This window comes from Carassius gibelio, chromosome A11, assembly GCF_023724105.1.
Source record: "Carassius gibelio isolate Cgi1373 ecotype wild population from Czech Republic chromosome A11, carGib1.2-hapl.c, whole genome shotgun sequence".
In the NCBI taxonomy this organism is placed as follows: Eukaryota; Metazoa; Chordata; class Actinopteri; order Cypriniformes; family Cyprinidae; genus Carassius; species Carassius gibelio.
Genome location: NC_068381.1, coordinates 12,224,096 through 12,244,747, shown reverse-complemented (window position 1 = coordinate 12,244,747; position 20,652 = coordinate 12,224,096). Strand labels below are relative to the sequence as shown.

At 40.1% G+C, this 20,652-nt stretch overlaps 1 protein-coding gene across 1 annotated transcript in view; it reads left to right on the top strand.

Annotated features, from left to right (window-relative positions):
• Positions 1-20,652, top strand: part of LOC128022380 (forkhead box protein P4) — a 118,332-nt gene that overhangs the window by 62,457 nt on the left and 35,223 nt on the right. The window contains exons 4-5 of the mRNA XM_052609876.1: positions 10,931-11,053; positions 16,405-16,491. Coding sequence (XP_052465836.1) covers positions 10,931-11,053; positions 16,405-16,491 — 210 coding nt within the window. The remainder of the gene's footprint in view (positions 1-10,930; positions 11,054-16,404; positions 16,492-20,652) is intronic.

Below are 20,652 nucleotides of genomic sequence, written 5' to 3'. Positions count from 1 at the left end.
TGTTTAAATCCATTGTCAGGGAGAGCAGGGTATGGAAGTCATTTAAACTAATCAATGGACTATCAGAAAATGCCCACCAGTAAGGTTAACAGCAGTGTGATGAACAAAGAAATCTCTTGGGGCCTGATAATTAGATTGTAACTTGTATGTCTTCTTCTTTGTCAGTGATGAAGAGGAACAGAGTTTTTTTGTCTGATTCTTCAATCAATAGGTTCTTCCCCAAAACATTTTATCAATACTCTTTGCCTTTTTGGGATAGTAAGGGCTGGAGAATCATAGATAGATATTGTCCTTTATTTGTTTATTTATTTATTTATTTACATATTTAAATTATAATATAATAAAATCCACAATCTTAAAATAAAGCTCCATTGCACTGTAGGAGTATTTTTATCTATGTGTATAAGGTGATGAAAAGGGCACAGAATTCATCATTATGGCTATATAGACCCATTTTTCACACACACACACACACACACACACACACACACACACACATATGTGGCTTCAGTCCCATCTCTGTTGGTAATTGAAAAGAAAAAGTGTCCTCTTTTCATTGTGTTATTGAGGACCTCGTTTAATTAAAAAAAAAATGAAAAGACTCATTAGAGACATGCTAATTAGTTTCCTTCTCTTGAGCGTTGATAGAGAGGCTGCGTTGCCACGGTAGCTCTGGAGCACCACATCCGAGATGATCCGATGGAGAGATGAGTGACTCCAGCTGGAACCTCCACCTCTGAGTGGTGAACTTTTACAGCATTGACCCTAATGAAAATTTACCTCTTGTGTTTGTTCTTCATCACGGTAAAACACAATGCAGTGCTTATCATGCAAATAGCCACTTAAGAGCAGGTTTTGTTAAGAATTATTTGGCATTTCTGGAAACCGGCATGAATATAGACACCTCAGATCAATGGGGACAAAGACAATCCGTACTGGATGAAGCCCTTTTTCTTGAACTTTTATTTTTAAAAACTCTCTGTTTTGTCCATTAAGAGGAAATGCTTAGCTTGCACTTTTTTTTTCCCTTTTCAAAGAGGATATTTTGAAGAGAGAGAGGGTTAGAGAGGGTGACCCAGAATGCGAGAGGCCTGACAGATTGAAGACGCGAGAGAGAGAAAGAGCGAGAGGAGAAACACCCAGGGCCGCAGTGGCCGTTTCAGAGTTTGGGTTTAAGCAGTGAAGTGTAAAAGTCCATTTTTTGATCTGAAACATGAGTGAAAAGTGTAATGAACGCGGTCGATAATGGGCTTTTATATTTCCGCAGCCCAGTCATCTCTTCTGTTGTGTTCCACTGGAAATTTGTTGTCATTTTTATTCTGGGGCAGTGAGGCGTTAGATAGAGCCACAAATGTGTGTGTGTGTGAGGTGACGTCCGCAGAAAGCCAGGGACTAATGGAAGAGGGATATGAAAGACGGAGTGGTGGGGGGATTTTCCACTTGAACTTGCCCGACTCGGGGCACTCGCGCAACAGTGGATTTTCATTTGTCCGAATGCTGTCCGAATGCTGTCAGAGAAAGCGGTCCCCAGACGCGAGCTCTGAATAGGGGGAAATAAGCAAGTGACAGCTCAGAATTCTCTGCTTTTCTGGAGTCGCTCAACCCTGCAGCCCCTAGTGGCTGGCTTTTATTACACACCACACTCACAACAACAAGCAGTCGCAAACTAAACTACCCGAACCACCACCATGTACTGTATAAGAAGCGCGATATGATAAACACCTGTGGGTGGTAATGGGGCTACCTTGGGGGGACGGGCAGCGATGGGGTAGTTAGATCATCCTGGAACAAATTAGCTTGTGAAAAGGTGGCTGTGTGCTCCAGGACTCCTCTATTTAGTCTGGAAGACATCATCACAGAGCCACCTGGTAACAGCGCCTGTAGCCTTTCAGCGGGCCCGTTATTAAAATGACAGACCTCTTTAGCTTTGCATCCAACTCAATAGTGACCCTTCACTCTCCACATGCGGGCTAATATCTTCCAGGCTTTTTGAAGGTGGCGGTGTGACTGTTTAAAAGCCCGCTATGTGGGCTTATGCTAACCCCACCTAGCTTCCCTTATCACTTCCACCTGAGAAATGTGACCTCTTGTGACCTCCTGTCAGGATAAAGAGAAGGGCATTTTTCTGGTGGAACAGTGGAGGTATTTTGTTCTCCCGTTTATGTGTTGATAAACACACTATGCTATACCATGATAGGGGAAGGATAAATATAGTTGGGAGAGTTTGCATTTTGCAGTTTAGCACTGTTGCCAAGTGCATGTGAAAGTCATGGTGATCTGGTGGAGATGAAAAGTGATCATGTACATTTGGACATTATTGCAAAAAACTCTGAGAGGGTGATGCTGAGGAGTCTAAAGGTGTTATGTAGCAATAATGGCTTTGTGTGTAATATCATAATTATGTATTAATTATTTTTTAAAATTTATATATTTTTTTTATAATTATAAAATATTTGTTTATGCATTTTATAGTTGTATTCAACTATAATATATATATCATTTTATCCAAAAATACATAAGAACAAGTGTTTTCCTTAAGGACACAGGTTGCTAAGTGGTTCCTTGAGACTTTTTCTTGTGGTACAGTTTTTATAATTCCCTCATCATATCTGACAACCCCCGTCACTCCCGTATTTGTTTGGGTACACCCTTCCTCCATCCTTTCTCTTCCTGTTTGCCCCCTGTCTCGGACCCCTCTGAGCCTCCATAACCCCAGCCTTAACCTCCATCCCCCCTCCCTGGCATCTTCCTCTCGCCTCATGGCCCACCACTTGGTATTGGTTTTGCGAGGCAATTAAATGCGCTGTTGTGTAAATGAGATGTGACGGCTTGTTTACCGGCTTGAGCCCATGGGCAGTAGACTCACGAGCACACCCGTGAATAAACTGATCATAATTGCCATCAGCACAGACTGCTGGTACCTTAGTGCAGGAGGAGAGAGAATTAGAAAGTGTGAGTTGTGGGTTGAGGTTAGGCAGTCAACCAGTCCTCCATCGCTGAAGTGAGTAATTATTTTTGGTAAACAGTGATAGAATGTTGCATGGATGCTGCGTGTGATATCTCCTCTAGTCGTCTCCTCAGAATTTTTTTCTAGTATCTCTCCCACTCCAGGGCCCCGCGGTCTTCCGATGAGCTAGAAGACGGATTGTTGAGATTGACTGACTGTGGTGTTTATATATTCTTTCTAACTTTATAAGCCTCCATCGTTCTCCATTACACCTGCGCAGAAACAAAATCTTCCTATTTGTCATGTTTTATAGCGCCACCTATTGTCAGATCCACAGCTTTTTCCAAATCATGCTTTTATGTGTATGGCTTATATTTTGTGAGAATCATATGTATTATAATAGGGATGCATCAAATATTGCTTATTGCTTATATTATAAATGTTCTTTAAAATATTGGTTTTGTCTATGTTGGATATTTAGTGCATGCGGATTTACCATTTATATTTTTATTACATTTTTTTATTTTAGTTTTTTATGTTTGCATCACCTAACATTCACTTAAAATCAATCTTTGAAAACACAGTTAAGAGAGTCTCAAAGATTCTCAAAATGAATTTTCATTTTTTTGTAATCTGTAGCATTTAATTGTTTATAATGTTTTAGGTTTGATTTATTTATACAGATTATTATAGTATTTTAATATCTGCCATGTATTGGTTATTGATCTTAACATTATATTTAATGTTGGTTTATTCTATTGGATACAATTTTAACATTGATGCACCCTGCAAAATGTTATGACATTTGGGCTCAAGACAAGTCCAAACCTGTTTGCTGTTTTCTTTTTGTGGCCTAAGATGTTCTTTTCAGTACAATCGCACTTTACAGATTTCCTTAATTCATCCTCTCATCTTCTGGCTCTGTGGATAATTGTGTTTCTGAGCTGTTACATGACACCCTGTCTCTAAACTCTTCCTGCTTGTTAACCAGGATTTTAGATTTGGATGACCATACTCATACTCCATACTCTTGACATAGTCAAAGTAATTCTTTATCCACCTTTCGACATGAGTGTCGCTCTGTCGTAATTCATACTCCCAAGTCTGAGCCGAGTTCCCTCACAGTCTTTAAAGTGCTAGACCTTTGTGCTCTTCTCTAAATTCTTCAACTTTAAGGGCCGTTTATCAGATTTCCCCCCTTCTTTATATGGACAAGTATATTATTCCTCTCCAGCTATAAAAAGCCTTTCAAGAACTCAGCCAGTCCCAATTACAGCTTTATGGAGCTGATTTGCCACGTCTGTCGAAAGTTTAGTAACATGTTTTTATATGCTTTCACTTGAGGCTCTTTTGCCCACTTTTTCTTCTGCTCCTGTCAGTGTTTGTGTGTGTGTGTGTGTCTGTATGCACCATGGCACTACATGTGATAATTACCCTGTAATATGGAATGGCAAAGAATCCTCCAGAGTATGGAGATGCATTCATCATCATCCATTTATTTAAATACCATAATTTAGTGTACAGCTCATTACTGGGAGATTGACCTTTCCCAAAATGAAGATCTCCTCTATACCTCTGTACTCGCTGCCTGGTTTCTTTCTTTCTTTCTCTCTCTCTCTCTCACTCTCTTTTATTTCCTTAAAATGCTAATAGAGATAAATACAAAGAAGGTCTTTCAGATATATATATATATATGATGCTGCCTAATTAAATTTTGTCAGATAAACCATTCCAAATATATTATAAATATTCAATATATCTCTCTTCTATCCATCATGATTTTTTTTTTTTCATCTTAAGCGTCTTTTTTCACAAATTCTTTGTGTTTTAGTTTACTCAAAGTGCAACAGGCATTGATTACCTTGCAAGATGTGCTGAAACTTCCAAATCTATTTTTAAATAGCAAATAATTTGAGTGGCCACTTCATTAGAGCAGAAACGGTTACAACTTATCGCTGAATGCATTGAGACGCTCCATATATTTACACTAATGGAATCATATTGAATCCAGGAGCACAGGTGAAACAGCTAGGGGAGAGAAAAAAATGCTTTTAAGTATAGATGGTTTTAGTTTAATGAAAGTGAGTCATTTGGCAGACTGACAGTATTTTGTGCTGAGGAGGATTTCGTATTAAAACACTCTCTCTTGTTCCCCTTCAGACCCCACATAAACCACACAATGTTGGGCTTTGGCCGCGGGTCTGTCTGAAGGTTCAAAAGAGATTCACATCATCATCCTTGTGTCTGTATTTTAAAGAGCTGAGGGTGGTTGATAAGACTGATTGTAATTTATCAAGGCCTGAAAAAAAGGAAAAGCCAGATTAAGGCTCATTGGAATGCATTCTCTGTCCTTACTACTTCCTTTATGACCTCTGGGACACATCGCTCTTCTTGCAGCTTGGCTTGCCTCTCCTCTCTCTCTCTCCCTCATTTCCCATCTTTTCTCTTTGTTAATCAGTTAAACTTGCTCTTCAAATAGCCCCTCTAATTACTGCTCCACTCCCTGCGAACGGCCATCTCCCCCGCTGCTCTCTCTCTCTGTATTGAAGCTGACCTCTGTCAGTAGTGGGTAGCTCTATGTGGTGCATGTGGACAGTGCTGGTGAATCTTAATGGTGGTGGGAGGCACCAGAGGTGCCACTGAAGCTGGCTTATTAGCAGACAGTCTCAGACGCTTGTGGAGATCAAATGCATAACTTGCATTATGCGCTTTCTCTTGCTCAGATGGTGCGCCACTTACAAACTCAATAGATGGACTCTGTTTACTGTATTCTGTGTTTTACCTCCTACATGATCAAAGGTGGATGAGATAAGTGATAATGACCTCTAGACCTCTAGAGCCACCCTCTGCAGATGATCCTTGACCTGCGTGCCACTGATTGGTGGAGGCTTGCAGGTTAACCTAGGGTATAAAAGCATAAACCCTGATATTATTTACTTTTATTTACAGAACAAGCTATATGTTAGTATTCCTGTTCATATCAATGGCAATTGTTCAGCCACCATAGGACTCTCTAAGTATGCAATCTCCACGCTAGCTTTGCTCTTCTGTGCTTCGCGCTTTTTTTTTTAAAGCCGGTTACCTGAACTATGAATTCCATTTGACTAATTACAGCGCAATTCTCTCTCTCTCTCTCTCTCTCTCTCTAGTTAGAGAGAGTTACATCATTGGCCACTAGGGCTACCCATGTTAACCAACAAAAACTCTTTGGGTACAACCATAGACTGTATAAAAACATGGAAGTAGTGTCCGTGACGTCACCCATGGATTTCTAAAGAGCATTTTTGAAGCTCAAAGTGGGCGTGTTCCATAAATGTCCTGGAGGGAGGGGAGAGAGACACCAATGATCTTCTCGGCTGCTCTCACTATGCGTAGCAGAGTCTTCAGGCAGGACGCTTTGTAAGCCTCATACCACACAGTGATGCAGTTAGTCAGGATGCTCTCTATGGTGCCTCTGTAGAAGGTGTACATAATGGGGGCCGGGGCTCTGGCTCTTCTCAGTTTGCGGAGGAAGTAGAGACGCTGTTGTGATTTCTTGGCCAGTGCTGCAGTGTTGTCGGTCCAGGAGAGGTCCACTGTGATGTGCACACTCAGGAACTTGGTGCTGCTCACTCTCTCCACAGTCGCACCGTTGATGGTCAGAGGAGCATGCTGAGTGTGCGCTCTCCTGAAGTCAACTGAAGTCTTCTCCACTTTCAGAGAGAGATTGTTGTCACTGCACCACCCGACCAAGTGGCTCACCTCGCTCCTGTAGTTTGTCTCATCCTTGTTGCTAATGAGACCCACCACAGTCATGTCATCTGCAAACTTAATGAAGAGGTCGGAGTTTTGTGACGGTTTGCAGTTGTGGGTCAGCAGAGTGAAGAGAAGGGAGAGCCCCAGTGTTCAGTGTGTTGGTGCTGGATGTGTTGCTGCTGACCCGTACTGCCTGAGGTCTTCCAGTCAGAAAGTCCAACAGCCAGTTGCACAGCGAAGTGTTGAGCCCCAGCTCGACCAGTTTGTGAATGAGCTGTTGAGGGATGATAGTGTTGAATGCTGAACTGAATCTATGAACAGCATTCTGACATATGAGTCCTTTTGGTCTATATGTGTGAGTGCTGAGTGGACGGCAGTGGCGATGGCATCATCGGGCGACTGGTTGGACAAATATGCAAACTGGAAGGGGTCCAGGGAGGGGGGGGGGACTTGATGTGGTGCATGACTAGCCATTCAAAGCACTTCATGAGGATGGGAGTAAGTGCAACAGGACGGTAGTCATTGAAAATGGGCAAAAAGGTGGGAACTGGTTGCTGAAAACACTCTTACTTAGCTCGTTAGTTATAAAAAATTCACCCCCCTCACAGTTGTCACGAATGTCAAAATTAGCAATATACACAAAAAAACACTTTTTGTACCAGGCTGTAAACATTTTTTTTTTTTCTGCTGTAAAGTTGATCATTTTAACATGGGGAGTCTATGGGACTGACTACTATTTGGAGCCAACCTCTAGTGGCCAGTTGATGAATTGCAGTTTCAGTCACTTCCGTGTTGGTTTCACGAGAGAGACCAGAAGGTTGCAGCTTGGATGCAACTAAAAAAAAACAGAGGTGTGACCTCCAAAAATTGCCTGTTGAATAGATAAAACGAGGAAACTGATCAGAATTCTTTTTTTTTTTTTTTGTTACTGAATATATTTTAAATATGCTATGATTTGTATATTTTTATTAAGAAGTATATATATTTTTTAATGTTTCTCAATATTGCATCTACATATTCCAAAGCCTTGTCTATTTATTGCAGCTCCACTATAGGCCAAGTGCTCTTTCTATGGCCAGAGCGAAAGGTGTCTCAAGTCCTTTGCAGAATGTTTTTTTTAAATATAGTAAATGAGTGTTCAGGCTTGATAATTCACAGTAAGGTGCTCGCCACTGTGCTTCTGCTCATCAAGCAAAATATCTCCCTTGCCTTTCTTTTTCTTTGCATGCTAATTTAAAGAGAGGAAGAAAAAAAGGAAGAAAAAAAATTAAATGCATTTAATAAATGCCTGACTTCAAATGGTTGAGGTTTCGGGCTCCTCTATTACTGGGTCTATTCAGCGGCAAATGAACGGGGGGAATCATTTATGGGTGAGAGACAAAGCCGAATGAAAATATAATTCCGCATTGTGCTGCGCTTTTGTTAGCGGCCGTCAAGTCCCTAATGGCGCGCTTTTGTTTTCCCGCACTACTCTGAAACCGTAGTGTCGAATTGCATGCTCCGCTCACGTTGTGTAATGGCCCGCCTTTGTGATATTAGATTATAGGGGCAATTAATGGCGTCAAATCTTAACAACTCAGCATTCAGGCGGCTCGTCAATCCCACTGTCGCGCCGCAATAGAAGGTGTTATAACTCTGGTAATTATTACGCCTGCAACTTGAAAATGTCAATGAACGTGTGTATAAAATAGAATGTATGGGTTGTCACTAGCGGGAGAATGGGATGCAGAGGAGCAATTAATTACAGGTTTTCATTTCGCTCTTTTCCAGTGACAAGCAGCCGCGTGTGGCAAATTGGCGTGCCGCCAAGTGCCCACCACACCGAGCCCCCTCTTTTGCCCTATCTAACATTCTGACTCCCCAGTTGCATGAACAAACAGCACACACGCATACAACACATCCCTCCATCCCTGGTCGGCCAGGTGGCTCTTGCCTTGCCTTCTTCTCTGGGTGCACATGCTCGCTTTCAAAGCTGTAATTGTAGGCCCTTGATGTTTTAACCCTTGATTTAATTCATCAAAGGCGGGTGCCTGAATTTTGGCAGAGGACCGAAAGCTCTAACTCTCACCCTTGTTGGGATCCGATGCATGATATCATCAGCTGAAATGTGTCTGTGCTTGCTAGCTTTAGCTGTAAGCGCTAGTCTAACATAGCCTCACCTCCGTCACACCTATAATTAATCAAGGTGAGTGGCATGCCATCCCATAAAATGCGTCTGTCTTGTGGCGCGTAAGTCATAGAGGGTAAAAGAGTGTATAATTTTCCTCTTTGTCTCTGTCATGGATTCTGGGAAGGGTTCTCCCCTTCTTATAGTGAAGGATATGGATGGCTCGTTTGATTGTGATAGGGAGGTTTACAACACAAAAGTATTGGACAGTCAGCGATAACCACGAAGCTTGCGAGCAGAAGCTTTCATCCCGCTTTCCGGCGGGAAATAAAGCCGGTGTTCGTATTTACCGCCAATCTTGTTTACAAAGTCAAATCAGCCCTTTACAGATTTAATTTGCGTCTGACAGCTCTCTCTCTTCGTCTTTCCTCCCCTTATCTCGCCCCCTTCCTCCACCCCTCCTCACGAGCCCTCAAGCTCCGAATAGATAAACTGCTGAAAATATGAGTGCTCAGGCGCTACATGAAAACAAATGAATGCAAATATCAGATCAGACTGGCAGTGGACTGGGAAGTCGTCATGGTGTTGCCTGTCTTTTTTTTATTCTCTTTGAGTGGAAAATGTAGATAAATGGACGTATTATGCGGGATTGTAGTTTACGCTCATATGTCAGCTTCAAGCCAGCCGTTGCCTGTAAATAGCTTTATTTTTATTGAGCAGTTGCAGGGAGATGATCAGTTCTGGCCCTTGAGCAGTAAATAGGAAAATAAATGGAACACCACTGAGCGGCTGTCTGTGTGTGTGTGTGTGTGTGTGTGTGTGTCAGTGGAAGATTGCTAGTTGCATTCGAGGAAGCAGCCGCAAATTGTACTGGTGGAAATTGCTGTTCCATTAAAAAGCTACCCATAAGTTCACAGAGTGGCCGGTCCTACATCATTAAAGAATGTAAGCATGTACTGGCGGCCTGCCTTCAGGCTTTTTCAAACCTTTTCTCTTTTACGCACACACAGAGTAAGGTTGACTATGACCAATATGAGAGTTTCTGGACAGCTGATGGACTGCCGCTGGCCATATTTTGGCAGTACTACATCTGTTAGTTATGTGTGTACATGTTTTTATGCCTTTCAAACTTAACATAAACATTTGGATTTCTGTGATGTCTCGAACATTATTGTTATTAATTCTGCTGATTTAATTCAAGTTATCAAGATGAGATTCTGATGAACCAACAGGAATTAATAGTCTTGGAAGCATCAAACAAATCAGTGATATTTAAATATGAAATATAATGCTAAAAATAATATGGGATTTCCTATGGGGCCATTGAAAATGTTGGTAGGGCAAGTAAACATCTGAACTAATGGCCCTGGCTGGGCCTGGAGAAAGAAATCCTTATTGCTGAGCCCAGCTCTCTTTCCGTTTCTCTCCTTTTCTGAATATTTGTCATAAGATAAGAATCACGCCTTCCATCTTTACGCTTCATTCTTGTTAGCAAATTACACTCTCAATTCCAGACTGTTGCAAGTTGTTTCCTGCCGATAGCTATCTTATCAGACTGTTTGTTATTTTTTCCAAAGATGTGATTCTCTAGATAACGAATCATAATATTATGTTTATTGAAGTACTTTCAGGCTGATAAAGACTACATACTCTAGGGAAGATTTGATCAACACGATTTCTCACTCTCTTTTGGAAAAACTGCCAGGGCTTTACAATGCAAGCAGTGTGGAGCTCTATTGTGTCAACAGAGCTGATGTTATGTGTACTATCTTATGCATGACAGGATAAAGAGTTCATTAAAGTGAAGTCCAACATTCCTTTATGATGCTATAGAAACAGACGTGACTTTGTATCATGTGAGGGATATGTGTTTATCTCACTGTATCATTTAGTGCAATGATTTTGTTTTTGGGCTTAGATTTTGCATCTTATCAGTCAATAAGTCTGTTTATTTTATCACATGCATGGTATAATTTGCATTTAGCATCGTTTCGCTCTGCTTAACAGATCTTTGATACATTTTAGTGTCACAACTCACCAGCTGGAAGCCACTGTTACAGAACCACTGTTACCAAATATGACGATCAAATACACACACAACTGTGCATGTGGTCATTTATTGGTCTGTCTCCTCTTATTAGGTGCCGGTATCCATGGCGATGATGACCCCACAGATGATAACTCCTCAGCAGATGCAGCAGATCCTCTCTCCACCTCAGCTCCAAGCTTTACTCCAACAGCAACAAGCCCTTATGTTGCAACAGGTAACACACACACACACACTGACACACACGGGTGCATCACCACACACAGAACTTTAAACGATATTTGTGAATGTCTGGGCTGCTGGACATGTCAATGCCAATTGGTAGTGGTACTGGCTAATCAAAATATCAAGAAGATTTTCATTTACTAAGGAAAATGTTTGATTAATATATTAAAAAAAAACTGTGTTACATTTTGTTTCAGGATTTTTTTACATTTAGAAAGTTCAAGAGAACAGCATTTATTTGAAATATAATTTTGTGCAACAATTGTATTACTTGTTTTACTGTTACTTTTGATCAATTTAAGGAGTCCTTGCTGAATAAAAGTGTTTTAAAAAATAGTACTGACCTCAGACTTTTAAAAGGTAAATCTATATAAGTCTATAAGGAAAAAGTGTCACAATTACCTTTGTATTTATTTATTTATTCTTACTTCCAAACAAAAATCCACATTAATTGGGAAATGTCAAGTTGGCGCCAAGGAGTACAAACTGAAAAAACAAACATTCGAAACCTTTTCGGTTATATGTGTACTCAGACATAAAAACACAAAAGCTTTGTTCCATACTTCCTTAAGAAAACTTAAGCTCTCCCCTCTAAACTGCACAAGCCTTACATGTTTTATACAAGAATCCTGCCAAATCGACAGAAATCTCAGACTGACGTCCTTCATTCCAACAGCTGTTGCCAGTGCTTTTATAGAGTGCCGTCGGATGGCACAGTAAATGAACATTCACGTACAAACCCTGTTAATAGGTCCTGAGTGTGGATGTCAGAGTTCGTAATGTAATCGCGTTTTGTATAACTTTGAATGCATCCTCACAGGCATGCCCGGAATGATATCTTCCCCGGCTTTGATGTTACTTGGCTCTGGTGTTTATAAGCGGCATTTACAAGCATACTCTTGTGTTGGCGACGCCTCCTTTGGCTGGTGTCGCTACACGTTTACTCGCCGGCGGTCAGGGAGCGATATGTTAAAGCTATCTTCTTTGTTTATTAGTTGCGCAGCCTCTGCTATCTTGCTGCGATATCGCCTGGAGGCCTGAGGTGCGGCCCCTGAGCAGACATGAAAAAACAAACAATCCCGTTTCTCTCACGTCTCTCAAATATTTAACATCGTCCAAAAATTCTTTGCAGCCTCGACCTTTTCACACACAGTGCTCGGGCAGAAATCAGGTCAGGCACCTCTCCCAAACCCCCCCGATTGAGAACGTGTGATTTTTTTTTTTTTTTTCACAGCTAAAATACGGAAAAGGTTTTCTGTTACATAAATAATCTTGACAGAGAGCAGAATCGATTTAGTAGTAAGAAGGAGGAGGTTGCTTTAGGCGAGTATAAATTGCGCCAAGCTGATCTGACAAATTTATTGAGTCGCTTGCTCACAGAAATCAAAATTCAGCTGTTTGAGAAAAAGAAACTTAATACTTTGTCCCCCTCATCCCGCTTTATTTCTGTCTTTTTTTAAATTTCATATTTAATGAGGACATTGAAATTGAAATAGTTACTGTTCATGGGCCGTTTTACATCTCTAGCAAAAGTCAGTGGGTTTAATGGTTTGCGGTGGTGATGAACCACGTGAGAAGTGGCTTTTAATGCTCACTCTTTCAGTCCGTCCCTGAATCTCTTCCCAGTGGGTGTGGGAGAACGAGTGGGCTTCGGCTTTTTCTGCATGTGAATACCGTTACAAAATACGATTTTACATACAAAGACCATGAGTGCAGGAAAGCGGGAGCAAGTGCATGTTTATGTATGCTTGTGCACTTATGTATATGTGAGTTAACCTTTCCATCCCTCCAACCCTTAATTACAGCCCAGCTGATATATTTTGCCTTTTTTATCCCTTCTCTGTGCTGTTAAGCAAAACCAAGGTCACAATAATGGGAATCTAAGGTGAATGCCTTTCAAGGCGCGCAGTTAAACGTGAAAGGGGCCCACTGAATCAAATCATTAAAAAACCCTTAATTATTCTTTAATTATTCCCACAACTATTCAGCTTCATATTGGCATGAATTAAAGGGGTAATGAGTGGGCGAAAGGCAGCGAGGCCAGGCGGGCGACAGCGAGGCGTGGAGGAGAGTTTTAAACCGAGAGACAGGAGACATATTGCTGGCCAGATGCCTTTAGTGTGGTAAATGGAGTCTCGCTTCACACCTTACAGCTCGCTGACTTCCTCTGTTCAAAAGGACCGTGGCTCAGCATCACAGATGTGAGGTAGCTTTCCTTCAATATCTTGTAAAGTGGCACAACGACAGGTAGTCAAATGTACGCAGTGGTGTGAGATGGCTTTTGTAGAGAGAATACAGCGTTTTAGTGTTGCTTGGCAGAACTGCTCGTCTAAAACAGCAGAAGATGAGTGAGTTCAAGGCTTGTTTAAGACTAAAGTTGTGTACACTCAGGTCATACCAAGAGTTTGTCTGTTATTCTGTCAGCAGAACATCTGTTTGACCTGGAAAAGTCATGGAAATTAATTTAATAATTGTGTTTTAATTTTAATTAAAATTGAAAAATAATGTTTTTTTTGTTTTATGTGTGTATATAGTATTTTTTCTTTCCTTGTCTGCTCTAAAATATGTAATCGGTTCTTGCTTGTGTAGAGGAGTGTTTAATTTGTGAGTGAATTGTTCTTTGGAATCGTTTCTTTGATTAGCAAAATGAACGATTCAATTAGAAAAAAAGTTTCAATAATCACAAATGACTGTAGTCATTGAAAAAAAAAAAAAAACAATCCAGGCATTTACTTGAACACATGTACATGACCCCTGACATGCTTAACTGAAGTTTTTAATCCCTTCACATTTTAGAATCTTAGGTTAAAATTCATTTTAAATAGTTTTTTTTTTTTTCAAAGGACAAATATTCCAGTTAGTCTTTTTAATTAATTTGAGGTCAAAAAAGCTGCATGCAGAATAATTATAAAAGACTCTATGTAAAGAATTCATTTTCGTGCATGTCTTATTAAAAGTACCCAAAGTATTTTGTGTCAACTCTCTCTTTTTAAAGTTGCACAGTGTTGTGAAGTGGTACGTAGCCCACAGTTAAGTACCTCATTCCTTGAGTAAGCCCGCATTACATCTGTAAACACTATGTGTGATAAGGAGTTAATGAGGGTATCATTATTCAACTTTTTTCTCCAGCAGCTGTGGCCGAGGTTCCCCCAGGCACTCTACAACAGCCCCTGCGTGTCCGAGGGCCACCGTGCTCTGCTTGTTTCGGTCAACGTGTACTTCCATGTTAAATAGGTCATCCATGCGAAGCTGAGATTTTAATCTTAATAGGCTTTCCTGGGTAAATTAATAATCTGAAAGTAAAACAAACAGCAGAGCAACTGCGGTGGCCACTGCGGTTAGCCAGAGCTACGGTTGGAGATGTGTAATGACAGTGTTAGCGGGTGCAAGCCAGTCCCACTTAGGACTATGTAAAAGAGTAGCAAGTTCAAATAGGTGAAAGTAAACATGGTAGCATAACAGGAAGCCTCTCTCGTGTAATATTTGTTTCTCCTTCAAATGTAGGAAAGGGAAAAGTATTATTGTGAGTTTATTAAATCTTTGGAGGTGAAAACCTTCAAGTATAAACAATTTACTTCCTGTTTTAGTGAACATTTTTGTATATTATTTCCAGATTTTCAAGTGGACATCAAAGGTATGCTACTGCTAGTTTACTGCTATTTGAGTTGCTTTTAAAAATTGTAGCATCTTCTTTAGAAATGAGTGTCTTCGGAAGACACATCTGTTTAGTTACTAAGGTATTGATTTGAGTGATTTTATCTTTTTAATGGACCCTCGGTTAGCAAACCTGGAAAGTATGCTGAATAATAAGAGTAATGTTTGTCTTGGCAACCAATAAAAACACGTTTAGCACTGCATAAGATTTTCACAGAATCAGTCATTGATAATTGTTAATGATTAAACCTTTCTCCACTCCTCTGCCCTTGCACACCTGTTTCATGTTTTTGTCTAATAACCTTCATTGTTCTGAAGAATGAAACATACCCCTAACCATACTGTGCACACTTAAAATCAATGACTCCCACATGCCTCAGTCTGTTCCCAAAGCTTTTAATCAGAGCAAGGTGTGCCATTGCGAGGTGTATGTGATAAAGCACATATAAGTCTATGTTTACTTTTGTAGAGGAGATAGAGACCCATTCAGCTGAGTTTTGAATCAGTAACCAGTGTGTAAACACCTTTCTTGTGCTTTATTAACTTAACACAAACCCTGCACGCAAGCAAACAGAACCAGAAAAACACACAAAAGGTGCTTTTTCATTTGACAATGGCATGATTTTGTATATAATAACCCGTACTGCACGTAACGAAATGATAGTGCCAGGAATAGGGAAGCATCTATGTAGGAATCAGGCAGGTGTCTGTGTTTCAGAAGGCATAAACTGGCTTTTTGTGCTGATCTCGGGCTGGTTTCTACCAACTGTGTTCTAATCATAACTGTTACTCTGGAGGTAGCGATAAAAACTGCTTTGAGATTCGAAGCAAAGGGCAAATTTTACCAGCGTTTTCTCAGACAGGTGTTGTGTGTTTTAGTCCAGTCAATCATAAATAGGGAAGCCTGTCTCGACGCTGTCAGGTGTGCCACGTCAAGAGAAGAGTGGACAGATGATTTACAAGACACATTCATATGCCACCTGCCAGGTGTTTAAGCTGCTTTTTACAGGAATGCTGAAAAAAGATGAATATGCCTTATTATGGAGGCACTTTAGCCCTTAAGCTAGAAGCTGATCTTGTTTTATCCTGTTTTCATTTTTTATGCCTTTAGACATAAATGCAACTCCTTGCACCCGACTACGTCATCCTAGATACCCAGTATCATGTAACTCATTTGATAGCACCACTTTTTCCAGTATAAGCAGATGGACAGGACAGTTTTGGGCAGTCTATTGTGCCATGTGTCTCTTTACAGATGAAGCACTGATGTTCAAATGCCATTTAAAACCATTTATATATGAGAGAAAGGGTTCAATCAGTCATGTGACTTTCATACTACTTTCTGCAGTACATATGAACCTGATATGTTTGAAAGTGTATGTTATTGAGTTTTTTTTTTAAGTGCTCTTTTTTCAGCATATATTTATGTTGTATTCTTGCTACACTGAAGTTTGAATTTAGTTTATCTCACATTGAATTTTTTATTTATATATATATATATATATATATATATATATATATATATATATATATATATATATATATATATATATGTATATATATAAGTAATGTATCTAAACATTCTGAATAGCATATAGCTTAGTAAAATAGATTTAGCTCTTTTTTATGTTTTGCAATGTAGTGTTACATTTCCATTAAATTAAACTCATTTTCTCTTTCTGTGTCTAGCTGCAGGAGTACTACAAAAAGCAACAGGAGCAGTTGCACCTCCAACTCCTTACCCAGCAACAGCAAGCAGGGAAGCAGGCCAAAGAGGTGAGACACCCCTGCCCCCTCCCTCTGTACTGCACTTCACAGTGTACTTCACCCTCATAGCACCCTAGATGAGCATACTCAAGATGGCTGACAGATGACTTGTCACACAGCAGAGGCCAGTTCCTATTGAAAGCCAGAAACCAGCTCTTTGAAAATAACTGTTCTTATACAGTATGTGAGATTATTGTATGATGGATTTTCTTATAGAGACTCTGAGCATTACATGAAAACCTCATTAGGACAATAGACGATTGACATCTTGTTTTTTTCCTCCTCTCTCAAGCACTCAGTTGCATTTTGTGTATTAAGAGATTCAAAAATGCAGATTGAGACATTTGGGGAATATGGATTTTCATTTCTTTGCCATTGACCAAAGTCATGCTCCGAACCATGGGATTCCCAGCTAATACTCGTTAAGAATTAATTTACAAGTCGCCACTTACTAAGCCTAGGGGAAAATCCCTATTACAACCCACTATGGTGGAGCTGATGATTTTCTTTAATTGTCAATTAATGCACTGGAGGGGGAGAAGGACCTGATCGGGGTAATGAAGGTGAGGGGGAATCATGTTGGATCACTGAGGATAAGACTGCAGCACAACAAAGGCAAGTGTGTAATCGCTTGCCTGCGCACTGCGGGAGAAGAGATCTACTCTAATCTGGCGGTCAAATGAATTCCAAACTTATGTGGCCTGTTTTTCGGTGGAATGAGATATATACAACTTAATCAATCAATGAGTTTTCATGAGAGCTTATTGAACAGACAGTTTAGCACAGAGATTAGCACACAGCTGCTAGCACTGTTGCTAGCAACATGCAAGTTACAGTAGTTTGTGAATGTGAAAGGAAAATAGGTCATTGTGTTTGCATCCCTGTGAAAATCCCTAAACCAGCCTAAGAAAATTGGTTTAGGGTAGTCTAGTTAGTCTCCCAGCTTTCCCACTGGTAAGTCAGATTGTTTTCAGCCTGTCTATCTAAAAAAAGCTTCAAAGAGCAGAGATTAACACAGCTGCTACTAACACAGTTACTAGGAAGTTAGCCTTTAAAGCCTTGCTAGCCTCTCAGTCTCCACAAACTGATGTTAAATTGGTCTAGCTTGTCTCCTAACCTTCCTTAACTTGTGTTAAAATGGTTTGACTGGTCATTGAGATGCATTTACAGACCTGAAAAGAGTCCAAAACCAGCAGAGATTAGCACATAGCTGCTAGCACAGTTACTAGCTAATGTTGTTACAGATTGTTTCCAAACCTGACTAAGGTGTTGATGATGTTTTAGTCTCTTATCTGGCATTCCATCTGAAAGGTGGTGTTTGGAGACTAGCTAGTTAGCGTCAACTGGTCTAAATGAAAGAACCTACTGTCCATTTGTATTTATGGACTCATATAGGTCAGTTCTCGTCTGAGTTGTGTAGGGTTGAGTGTGGTTTGCTGTCTTCTGTATTTGTGACTGAGAGGATCAAAAAATGAATGAGCTCTTGACTTCATAACAGGTGAGTGACTGAGATGGGTGGCGAGCGAGGGTGGATGCTATAGGTCATGGAGGACAGGGATTAAGACCCGTTAGATATGCCCCAGACAGCATTGTGACTGATAGAGCAAATGCTAGCAAATACACAAGGTGTCTGAAACACACATACACAGAGTGACATACACACACACACACACACACTCCAGCAAATGAGACCAGTATCCTGAGATTTTCCACAGATAGTCAAGGAACGTGACATAGACCATGGAGGAAAAAAAGAAAAAGGAAAAAGATTGAAAAGTGAGAAGGAGGGAGGGGAAAGGTATAAAAAGCACGACTAACCTTATTCAAGGCCTCAGGAGTTTTTCAGACATTTTCCCTTATTAAATATTAGAGCGAGGGAGACGGTGTGCTCTTCTAATGGAAGAAGAGAAGGGAAATTAAATTGGGAGGGCAGTGGTCAGCTCCTCTTCCCTGCGGATCAGCTCACGTTTGTTCTGGGCTTCTTTAGTCGGCCTGAAATATGGCCCTATACAAGTATGCTAGCATGCTTGGCCAACATAGACTTAACTTGTGCTTTTGCGTTACTGTCTTTGTAAGAACCCGAAGTCCTCCTTTCTGCTGCCCCACCGCACAATTATATTAGGTTGGAAGTCTACTGTACCACCACCTGTAGCTTCCTTGCTTAAAGATGTTTGCTTAAAGGTTAATATTAAAAGTGTTCAATATTTTTTTTTATTCCTTTTTACGATTTTATTTTCTTATTTTTCTTTTTTTATTATTAAATAAATACATAAAACATTTTTATCATACTTGTATACTGTAGAGTACATTTTAGGCTATGGAGATATTACTAGTAAATGGATGCTGTCTGGAGTGTCAGTGCAAGGAAAACTGGATATAAGCATATTATATTAGGACATCTTGAAAGTTTCTTCTGTGTGAGTGTTTGTTTACTTGCGTGTTGTCTGCCATGTGTTGGTGTTCCCCTGGGGATGAGTGCACTGACAGCACTGGACTAACAGTAAAGCAGTCAGGCGTGAGGAGAGGAAAAAAGATAGCAACACAAGTATGTGTGGTGTTTCTCATCCCTCTAGCCCTCTTTTAAACCCCTTCATTTTCTAAAACCACCCTTTTCTTTGTTAGGCCATGCTGTTGGTCCACCTAGAACAGGAAACTGCCCCCTGAGACCATGAAGCTAGCTGCATCCCTGCCTGTAATACCACCTTTCATTTGTCATTATTAGCTTGAAGTTTAAACGGTTATGGCAAGTGGCCTCTTCATATAATCTGTGATTGATATTGGAAACTCAAACTCTCAAGACTTTGCTTTTGTAAAGAGGTTGGAGATGGAGAAATGACACGTTATGCTCTCTCTCAGTAAAAGAGGCTTTAATTGCCACCCATATCACTGCCAGTCAGCACAAGCAGGTTGAGAGGTGAGAGACTGTAGACAGAAAGAAGAAAGGGAGAGATGGTTGCCACACACATTTTTGCATCATCAATCCCAACTTTTGCTCTTTTTCAGTTTTTTATTGTTTCAGCCACTCTCTCTCACTCTCTCAGTTTGACGGCTGAGCTGTGGAGTCACCCTGGAGTCAGTCTAATGAAGTAGTGCTGTCAGTCGGGCCTGGCGTGCCCAAACTCTGTTTGATGTGCTCATAAATCAAGCTGACAGGCCTGTTACTCCGCTAGCTTTAGCCACTCAACTGCATCTAATGTAAACAGCGTGCAGACACAATGTGTTAAAGAACTTGAACTGTGTCCCATGGGACCCAAACAGGGAGAGAAAGAGAAAGGAGAGAACACAGGGATGAAGTGAGGGATAGACATGCTGAATATTGGTGTTACCACACTTCTTTCAGTTGCGTATTAACTGAATGTTCTCTGTTGGCTTTTATCGAATCTGTCATTCTCAAAAGTTAGGGAAGAGAACAAGTACGGCCCTCCACAGAGAGCTGAGGCTGGATTCATGAAAGAAAAAACTTAAGAAAATTATTAATATTTCAAGAATTGCACTTGACATTCTCAGATATTTACAATTTTTTTGTGAATGTGTGTGTGTGTGTGTGTGTGTGTGTGTGTGTGTGTGTGTGTGTGTGTGTGTGTGTTTTGAAGTACAAAACAAGGTCCATTTTTTGTAAAGTTGTTCCTGAATTTCAAATTAAGACATGCATAATCATGACAGATCGTTTAAATTTTCATTCAGTTTGTCACTTCAGAGTACTCTATTCCTAGTAATAGTAATAGTAATATGTATCATACATAGCTAGCTAGCTTTGCTGTAATGCTTAATATTTGAAACTACCCAATAAATTCATTCAACAACTTAAAAAGGTTATTTACCATGATTTTTCAGAACTTGCTTTTCAGAAATTCACATTCTTCTTAACTTTCGTATATAGAACCATTTTAACTAAAATGTAAAAAAAAATAATAATCTGAATTTTTCTCTTTCTTTTTTTTTTTTTGTGAATATAAGAAAAAAATAACTTTGTTTTTAAGTTAGAAAATATGAAGAAAATAGCATTTAAGATGTTTATTTTATTTTATTTTTTTATTTTTTTTGTGAGTGCAGTCACACACAGTAAAATAAAAAAAAAAAACACATTTGAAAACCCTACTTTTTCTAGCTCATCCTAGAAGGTTAGTCTGATTTTCACCAAAACTGGCTCAGATCATCTTCAGATGATGC